This window comes from Culex pipiens, chromosome 1, assembly GCF_016801865.2.
Source record: "Culex pipiens pallens isolate TS chromosome 1, TS_CPP_V2, whole genome shotgun sequence".
NCBI lineage: Eukaryota > Metazoa > Arthropoda > Insecta > Diptera > Culicidae > Culex > Culex pipiens.
In genome coordinates, this window is record NC_068937.1 from 106226408 (window position 1) to 106236719 (window position 10312).

At 37.8% G+C, this 10312-nt stretch overlaps 1 protein-coding gene across 1 annotated transcript; it reads left to right on the forward strand.

Moving 5' to 3' along the window:
- The first annotated feature begins 6 nt into the window (after positions 1 to 6).
- Positions 7 to 1782, forward strand: LOC128092381 (myosin light chain kinase, smooth muscle-like). The gene is made up of 3 exons (XM_052706105.1): positions 7 to 477; positions 546 to 848; positions 902 to 1782. Exons 1-3 carry the CDS (start codon positions 39 to 41, stop codon positions 1528 to 1530), a joined length of 1371 nt encoding a protein of 456 aa, XP_052562065.1. The 5' UTR covers positions 7 to 38; the 3' UTR covers positions 1531 to 1782.
- Positions 1783 to 10312: the final 8530 nt, after the last annotated feature.

Sequence of the window (10312 nt, forward strand, 5' to 3'; positions counted from 1 at the left end):
CTCTCACCGTCAGAAAGCGTGAACCAAGCCCACGGCCAATGTGGCAGGAAGAATCCGATGCCGCTCCGGTGTTCACCTTTGCTCTGCGTCCTCGTGTCATGCAGCTGCGAGATACCTGCAAGCTGTTGTGTTGTCTTAGCGGAAAGCCTGTGCCAACCGTCAAGTGGTTCAAGAATGGACGCGAGCTCAGCCGATTCGAGTACGCTATGACGCACACCGATGGCGTTGTAACGATGGAGATCATCGACACCAAGGTTGACGATTCGGGCGAGTACAAGTGCGTTGCCGTCAACCCGCTTGGAAAGGCTGAAACCAGCTGCGTCGTTATCGTTGAAGATCGCCGCCGCCAGTTTGATCATCCACAGCCGAAGGCTGATGGCAAGAAATCGATAAAGAAACCGGAAGCCAAGGCCGCTCCATCGAAACAACTCGGACCTCCAGATGCACGATCCCGCCAGTCGACCCGCGAGCTATTGCGTATGTTGTCAACTGGAGAAAGCTTGTCGTAGACCTTGCTAATGTATTTTTTTTTTCCTTTTTAACAGCACTGAAATCGGACAGCATGATGTGCCCACCGGACTTCACCAGAAAACTGAAGGACGTTGTCGCGTCCGACGGCGAACCACTGCAGCTGAACTGCCACGTTAGCGGCGATCCGCTGCCTCAGATCGTATGGACCAAGAACGGCAAGAAGCTGACCTCTTCGGCTGTTATTGACATCAAGTACAAATCCGGCATCGCTAGCCTTCGAATCAACGAATTGTTCCCGGAGGACTCTGGCACGTACGTGTGCACAGCGAAGAACTCCATGGGAGAAACCTCAACGCAGTGTGTGCTCGATGTGAAGAGTGAGTTGAATAAGGTAGTCCGAGAAGAATTACTAATATTGCTCTTTCAACAGAGGGACCAGCTGGCACTGCCCGACCGGAAAAGAAGGGTGGCTCGTCCAAGGCCCCGATCATCAACAAGCACGCCGAGTCCGGTTACTACAAGGACGGCTCGGAAGTAACGATCGTTTGCAACATTTCCTGCCCGGATCCGTTCAACGTGATCTGGCTGCACGACAATCGCGAAATCAAAAACACCCCCGACTTTGAATATCTGAACGACGGCGACGTTTACTCGCTGCATATTCCTGAAATCTTCCCCGAGGACGCCGGTACGTACACGTGCGAGGCGTTCAACAAGGGCGGAGAGAGCTTCAGTTCCTGTACCATTACGGTTTTGTCGAGCAGCGAGCAGAAGGACACGCCGACCTTCGCCAAGTTCCCGGCCTCGTTGAGTGTGCTGGACGGTGCGAAGGCCGTGTTCACCTGCGAGACGTACGACTCTCCGACCAAACTCGAGTGGTACAAGGACGGCGAGCCGATCAACGAGTCCTCCAACCGGTACCGGTTCGTGAAGAAGGACAACAAGTACACCTTCACCATTGCCAAGTGCTCGTTCGAGGACATTGGCCAGTACCAGGTGCGGGTGGTCACACGCCAAGGTGACGCACTGGCTTCCTTCTCCGTCAATGTTAGTGCGTAATAGGTTGTTCTAAGTGATAAGGTACTAGAATGTTAGCTAGGTAGATGCAAGGAAGAGGAGATCTTAATATTTTGGAAGATTTTTTTTTTATTGTTTGTTTTCGGTACTGTGAGCGATTTTTTTTATTTAGCTTTCACGTGTAAGTAATATTTTTGTAAAGTATTATCGACATCCAACAAGCATAATGAGGTAGGAATTGATTTTTTATTGTTGATTTACAGAAAAATTTAATAAAAAAATATTTGAGAACGATCTGAGTGTTAATTATTTTACTGTCACATTAAAAATCTAATGATTAACATACAATAACTCTGGGTTAAACTAAGGTAGTAACATTAGTTTCTATTTGGCACCTTAATACTCTAGAAATTTTTCACCTGACATCATGTATCCTGTTTTCAAAATCGTAATCATTCTTGCAATGTTTTTTTTTATTTATGTAAAATTTTCTCCAAATGAGAGAAGTTAAAGCTCAGTTCTGAACATCCCCCCAGTTCGACCACTCATCAATCATATTTTTGGCAAAAGCCAGAAGCATTGCCAGCAAATTGCTTTCAACGTTTTGTCACCACCAGACGTTCGTCAGCTGCTTTCAATTTCCAATCAGAACAGCAAGTTCAAATCTCCCACCAACCATCAGCGAAAGAAAAAAAAAATATTTGGGTTGAGTTGCCCCGCCTTCCCCACTTAACATTGGGTGGGGGAATGGTTGAACCAGAAGTGTTTGCTCCAGTCACGCCAAATTTTCCTTCACTCGTCTTTTGAAATTGAATTCTTCGGCGTGATAAATGATCTCCACACGATGGGATCGTTTGTTTTCGTTGGCACGAATTCTGCTTGCAGGAAATCAATAGTTGCATGGAAAAGCGTTACAAGAAGCTGTGTAAGAATGTGCCAGGCTAAGGAAAATTGGAAAATTTCGTCAGCCCTTTTCCCAACCCGCTTAGAACTTTGCTCGAATTGTCGACAGTGATGGATAGTGCGACTGCCACAGATTGGAAATGGTTTTGATTTTTTTGTTGCTGTTTGTTGATGTGGTGATAATTTCCCAAATGACTCCCTTGCCGCCAATCAGATAACCGAATGAGTCGGGCAGAGGCAGAAAGAAAATGTTTTTGCTTCAGTCTACCGAAGGACTAAACTTGGTAATTTTCCGCTTTCAGCGAAGATGTTTCATGGTGAAAGCATTGACTTATAGGTTAAAGTTCACAAAAAGTTCGATAACGTTGTTTAGTGAGCGAATACATATTGATTGTTTTCAAAACAAACTATGTACCTACTTGAAATTGATTTTAAATTTATTGAAACCTCATGAGCCCAAATTCCAAATGTGAGATTTACAAAAAAGTGTCCACGTGGATTATGAATGGTCCCTTATATTTAAAAATTATAAAATGATGATTCCAGATAAATTTTACCCTACAAGACAAAAAACGTAACCACCCAAACGCGTGCCACCAATGCAATGCCAGCAAAGTATTCCCCGTGATGACGATGGTCTCATTGCTTCCCGAGGTCCAAAAAAACGTCGCAAAGGTCCGAACTCTTGGGCGAGTCCCGATATCTTTATTGCCAAAGTGCATAAATTTGTGTACTTAATGGTCCGTTCAGTCTTGTCCCGTTCCTCATCTCATGAGGTGGCCTTTCGTAGAGCCTACCACTTTTCGCCCAGAGCACAGAGTAGGGGAGCTGGGGGTAAGACGGCCACCCCACTGTTTTAATAAGTATACTAATGAATATAACTAAAATGTTTAGCAATACTGTTCATCATGCTAAACAATGCATAGGGAGTCACCATTGCCAAACATATTGTTTGAAATAGTATAAAAATAGCTTAAAATAAACAAATAATTTTTGAACTTGAAAATGGATGTAATTTTCATGAATTACAACTCAGGCATTTGTGTTAGATAACAATATGTTTTCCTGTCTTTAAATATTTTTTCATGTTAAATTGAAGTTTTCTCTAGATTATGTCCCTCTGAAAAGTTTAAAAAATGCAATGAACTATTTGCAAAAAATGTTTAAAAAAAATTTATTTGGGGGCAAGACGGCCACCTCCTCCGGGGGTAAGACGGCCACCCGTAATTTGTAAATTTTATTTGATATAGGTTATATTTTTGACGGTTTTTTGACTATTAGGACCTATTTGTAGATAAGGTAAAGCATTTTCAATAAAACTATTCATTTTTAATCAAAATGCTGTAAACTACCGTTTCGACAACATTCTTTACTGTGATATAGCAAAACTCATTGAATAGTATGAAATCCTATCAAGCTTTTCATAAAAATCGCAAATTTAATATTGTTTACATAATTTTGATTTACTTATTCTAATCGAAACACACAAACTAATAATTTTGCATCAAATTGTGTTTGTTTTGTAGTAGAAATTCACAATTTTTCATAAAATGTGGTCGCAATAATATGAAATTCACTGAGCCAAAATAGGAAATTTTTCAAACAGCATTTTTCTTCACATTTGAAACTAGCTTTTTTCAACCAAAATAGTTATGATGTTCAGAGAAGTCTGTTCAACCAACCATTTAGGTATTTGGGTGGATTTAGCAAAGTTATTAAGTTATTTATAGCACTGACCGTCTTACCCCGTGTATTTCATATATATACGATTTCAATTATTTTTTTAAAATTGCTGAAAAGTATTGAAAATTGGTTTTTAGACCAACTAATTTATGTCATTTCTATAATGGACTACTAGTAGAACAATATGTACGTAATTTGAGATCAAAATAATCTGTTGTGTAAATTTTATAAGACTTCTCCCTTAGGGTGGTCGTCTTACCCCCATCTCCCCTAGTTCTGGATGAAGTTGGTGGTTTTAGGAGCCGAATGTCAGCTCGCACCGTGAATCGACCCATAAAACATGGGACAACAATTCGATATGGGTCCGATAAAGCACGAACAAACGGTGCTGTTCTTTTTATGAGGTTGGCAGAGGTACGTCTTTTTGCTCCAGCAGAGAGTTGACTGAAAAGTTGGAGACCGAGTTGGAAACCTTTTTGTAACAATATGCATAAACATAACCTCTCACTCTAATATATTAGGGTTGTTGTCTCTATAGTTGAACTAGTATGCAAACTGGACCTATGTGTAATTGAAACAATAACAATAAAAAGATTTCGCATAATAGACACAAAAAAGGTACAAGTACTCTGTACTTCTGGCACTTATTGAATGTATGACTTTTGGTGTGTAATGTGTAGGGAGGGCATTGCGCCACAAATAAAATTATAAATTGCAAGATTTCAGTGATATCGATGACATTTATGAGGGGTAAAGGCGCGTGATGTGTAGGTTCACTTGTTTGACCACGGGGAGGCAATTTATGTGTGCTATAAAAATCAACTGAGGTGAATGATTTCGGTTGAATGCTGCTGCCAGAATGACTGGACCTTGTCGTTGCATCATGCCTGCAAAGTTGAGTAATTGAGTATTTTTGCTGTGTTTGTTTGAACAAACCCAGGATTAGTTGAGTATTGAGTATTGAGTTAGTGCATAGAGCTTGTTGATCCATGTATAAACACCGACACTGTAAGGGCAAGCAATTGAAGCTTGATGCAGAAATTATGATAATTACTCTCCAGATGCGTGTATGTCAAGGCTTTCACGTTTAATAACAATCATTGATTGTTAATAACTGACAGTAGCATGCACAGAAAAAAATGATGGTAATATTCATCAGGAAATAGGGACAGATTTTGTGTCGAAAAAAATGTGTAATGTTACATCAAAAACTGATGTAACTGATGAATTTTCATCAGGTTTACATTTTCACACACTTTTTATGTAGATTTGCTCAAAAATGAGGTGAAATTCAACAAAAAAATTCAACCTTACAAAATTATTTTTTCTTTTTTTTCTGTGTGTGCGTGTGTTTCCATTTTCTCCATCACGTCTGCTGTGTGCTATCTTGTGACATAGACCATTTTGGTCGAAAATGAGTTAATGATGATGTTTTGCTCTACTTAATAAACACTACAAGATGCTTTAACCCGATTTTGGAAACTCGCTTCCGTTTCCCGGATATCGCAATACACACTTGTGACATAGACCAATTTATCATCAAAATGATCGTGTACACTTGTGACACGTCATACATGTTGTTGGAAAATGTGGAATTTTTTTCTTGTTTTTCACAAATTTATGTTTTATGTATACACATTTTCTGAAGGCAATGCAATCTTTTGTTTATGATATACTGATTAAATCGGTTAAACTATTGATTTAAATCTATTGTAGTTTGTATGGAAATTCTGTGCACACTTGTGACACGTAGTACAATTTTACTTTCGAAATACACTTGTGACACGTGCTTTTCAGATTTTTGATTACATAATTTACTGTATCTTTTAACTGGTGTAACCAAATTAGATGAAACTTGGAGCGTTTGTTAAGCGATAGTATACGAACCGATTGCTTCAAAAAGTTTGGCTCTACCATTCATAGTTTTGAAAATATTTATCATCAAACTTTAAAAATCGATTTTCTCGAATAGTACTAAATGGTCGTTGTCACAAAATAGCACACAGCTGACGATCTTTTAACACGAGCGTGCAAAATCAATGACCGGCAACCTGTGAGAGTTCATGTTCACTAAACGTGAACCGTGTTGAGGATTGCTGCAAGCTACAGCAACGCTGATTCCGGTTCCACATTTCCGGTGTTCACACGGGCAGAATCTCAATATTCAATCAATGGCCCGTGACGCTCAATTTTGTGCTTGTATGAGTGCGCCATTATTGGTGCATGGAAATTGACCTCCCCCACCAGCGGCTAGCTAGTGACGACGAATTTGAAACGGAATTAATATTAAATCAATACCTTGCTTTGTCCTGTTGCATCCAACCGACAGGAAGTTTCGCTACAGGAGGGCGAAAGCAAATTACTTTGTCCCAGTAGGGTGCATATGTGGTTTGTCAAGCCGAGGGGAGTTTATGAAAATTGGTTGCAAACATTCCGATGACATCTCATGAAAAGTAATCAAATGAATCCAGACTCCATGCTGCATAGTTTTCGAAAGGTTTGGCAAACAAAAGTGAACAAACCGGTCTTGGCTTACATATTTGACTACCGTGATCAGGGGTGACCATTGGTCTGGAGGGGTAGATTGGGTCATACAAAATTGCTGACCCCAGATCCAATGTCACCCCTGATGACGGTTTATCGATGCCCGTGAGCTCTCTTGTACTAAGCTTGCTGAGATTCCTATCTAGATAGAACAAAAGAGCACACCGGCATCAAAATTTAAAAAAAACAACAAAATCATCATTATTTCAATGCGATCATGGGTGAGAATCTCGGTAGAATGTCAAACGACCGTTCTCTGAGCGAATGTATTTTGAGAGATGGCTGTGTGAGTGACTTTGCGTAGCACTCAATCGCTTGTATTTGAAACGAACGAAAGTAGAATGTCAAAATCAGGGCTGTGGAGTCGGAGTCGGAGTCGGAGCCGGAGTCGGTGGAGTCGGGTCTTTTTGGGGACCTGGAGTCGGAGTCGGAGTCGGAGTCGTCAAAACTCGAACAGCTGGAGTCGGAGTCGGAGCCGGAGTCGGCTAAATTTTAAGAGCTGGAGTCGGAGTCGGAGCCGAAGATTTCTGATAATCCGGAGTCGGAGTTGGAGTCGGAGTTATCTTAAATTCAACAAAAAATATGTTTTTTTTATTGTTCAGTATTTCCTATATAACAGCTTAATTTACAAAACTTCTTACATTTTTAATTGTTTTTTTAAGTCGCATGCACTGCGTCGCCATTTTTTTTTTATTTTTTTTAGAGATTTATCAGATGCCATTATGTTTTTGAAGCTTTTTATTGTGATTGGAAAGCTCTAATTGTGTTATTTTACTAAAATCACAAAATGATAACCTTTTACCCAAGTATGTAGCATCATAACTCTAAAAATAATAAAATATATTGGTTATGTAGTCACAAATATCTGATTGATTCTTGACTGCTTTCTTTTGCCTATATTTATGTGACCAAATTTCATCCAGTTCTTTCTGAAAAAGTACACACACAGTCATCTTTTACTTCGATAGCGAATGTCTTGGAGGTTTTAAGTGAATCATTTTTCAGGAAAAAAAAACGAGGTACATAAAAAGATTAAAAATAGTAATCACTGTTTTCGGAAATCGAAAAATAGTCACTGACAGTATAACTCATCTAACAAATAATCAACGATTATAACAATCTATTACTTGGAACTCAACATGCGCATTTTGTTTATAACTGAGTACAAGAAAATCAAAGTGTTGCATTTAAAATAATTGAAACTAACAAAAAATATCAAAACAAGTTGCAACTAATTTTGAAATAATCATTGAATGTTGATGTTGTCTTAGGTAAACTATTTTGATATCGTTGCAAATTATCGTTGAATAAATTACAAGATTTCAGTACAAAAAGGAACTTATAAAAAATGTATAGAAATAATTATAGGATTTTAATTAGTTTTTCAAATATTATTCAAAAAAGTCAAAATCAAAATATAATTAACCGGTAAGAATTTTTACATACTGTATGTCCCACGCCAATATGACGGAAGGCGATTATCATTGCAAATCAAAAAAATGAAATATCCGTGACCTAGATTTATTTTACTTGTGGATATTTGTTTTTTTATTCTATTTTCATATATTTGGTTTATGGAGGCGCAAGATCATTCATAAAGATTTGTTTTAGGTGAAGATTCACGAAGTATCGTGCGCCTCCTTTTCAAAATATATAAAATTTTAAAATTAAAACAAATTAAAAATTCCCAGGGTAAAATATTTTCCAGGTCACGGATATTTGAAAAGGACCCCTTAAGCGTCCTTTCCATGAAGAAATTGTTTAGATACATTGATTTGCAATAATAATCTCCTTCAGCCATGACGTAATGTCCATGTACGCCCTAAAAAAACAAAAAAAAATTTCGTTTAAAATTGTCATTTAAAAAACAATGTGAATGTCACTGTGCTACTTATAAATGTCAGCCTGAAAGTGAGCAAATTGAATTTTAATGTTCAATCGATCATTAAGGCCAGGTTTCTTTTAATTATTCATTCAAAAAGTACAATTCAATATTTAAATTTATTAGCTTTGAATAAATCAATTACAAATTTGAGGTTAAGTTAATAAATCCAAATTTACTTCCAAACTTTTTTTTCTCAAAATGCCTCTAAAACTGAAGATATTAATTGATTTCTGTTTCCATAACGTATGAAACTTGTAACCTTTAAACTTTTTTTCCGTTTTGTGATTCGAACTTATTTTCCTTGAGAAAAACATGACATTTAGAGAGTATTTAAATAATCCTATTCTGGGTGGTGAATAGAGAGAATGCGTAACGTGATTTTCGAATGATCCCTCTTTGTTTACATCTTTAAAGTAGGAGGCTGTTCAAGCTCAAGCATGACTTCTGTCTTACTGGTAAATGAGATGTTTTATAATCAGTAATATGTGTTATATTTTGTCTAGTTTTTGACATTTTTTTGGTGGAAAATTTTGCTTTCTTGAGATTTCTTGACTTCAACTCCAGGCCCTCAAAAGCCACAAATTTTTCATTCTTGCAAAAAAAAAAAACAATTTTTAATGATCGATAACAATACTCTCTACTTTTGGTAAACGGTAAATTGGTTCCACTTTGACAGTTCAAAATTGAGGCCGTTTTGCGAACCACTATTCCGCACCCAGATCCTATTTATCCATGTTTTAAAAATAATAGTTAACTAACTTTTGAAACATTTAAAAATATGTGGAGTCGGAGCCTACCATTTGTTGAAAGCTGGAGTCGGAGTCGGCTAGAGTTGGTAGGTCGGAGTCGGAGTCGGAGCCACCGACGCCGACGAGCATTTTTCACAATTTTTCAATATTTTAAGCACTATTTCATAACCTTTGAACAAAAAAATGAAATCTCAACTCTTTTGAACAATTCTGACTATTTCATTCATCAATTATTCAAACTTCAATTATGATGCTTCAGTTAAGTATTTTTAACTATGGGTATTTCTCCGCGAACTCACATAGCAGTTGCCCCGACCCCTCTTTGATTTGCGTGAAACTTTGTCCTAAGGGGTAACTTTTGTCCCTGATCACGAATCCGAGGTCAGTTTTTTTATATATAGTGACGGAGGGGCGGTACGACCCCTTCCATTTTTGAGCACGCGAAAAAAATGGTGTTTTTTAATAATTTGCAGCCTTAAACGGTGATGAGATAGAAATTTGGTGTCAAAGGGACTTTTATGTGAAATTCTACGCCCGATTTGATGGCGTACTCAGAATTCCGAAAAAAACGTATTTTTCATCGACAATTTTCATTTAGAACAAAATTTTTCATTTTAAAATTTCGTGTTTTTTCTAACTTTGCATGGTTATTTTTTAGAGTGTAATAATGTTCTACAAAGTTGTAGACAATTACAAAAATGTTGATATATAAACATAAGGGGTTTGCTTATAAACGTCACGAGTTATCGCGATTTGACGAAAAAAAGTTTTGAAAAAGTTAGGGGGAGAGGGGGTAATATGCACCCCCGGGGCAAAATGCACCTCCTGCTTTTCTCGGTATTTGGAAGAATTTTACGGGGAAAAAATCATAGAAATTGGATGCTTAACATTGCTAAACCATGCTGGAAAAATTTGAGCATCGCAGTATAAAAACAGCTCAAGTTATTTGCAAAACTTTAAAATGTTGTGTTTTCATCTAATTTTCATTGAATGATTATGTTGTGGTGCATTTTGCCCCGTTGTTGTAGTGCATTTTGCCCCAATGTTTTAAATTTGATAT

What these genes read in the sequence shown, in the direction of transcription:
- LOC128092381 (XM_052706105.1), top strand. Translation starts at nt 39, where the DNA reads ATGTGGCAGGAAGAATCCGATGCCGCTCCGGTGTTCACCTTTGCTCTG. An exon ending in GTCGACCCGCGAGCTATTGC is followed by an intron (nt 478 to 545) that starts GTATGTTGTCAA and finishes CCTTTTTAACAG; the next exon opens with CACTGAAATCGGACAGCATG. An exon ending in GTGTGTGCTCGATGTGAAGA is followed by an intron (nt 849 to 901) that starts GTGAGTTGAATA and finishes CTCTTTCAACAG; the next exon opens with AGGGACCAGCTGGCACTGCC.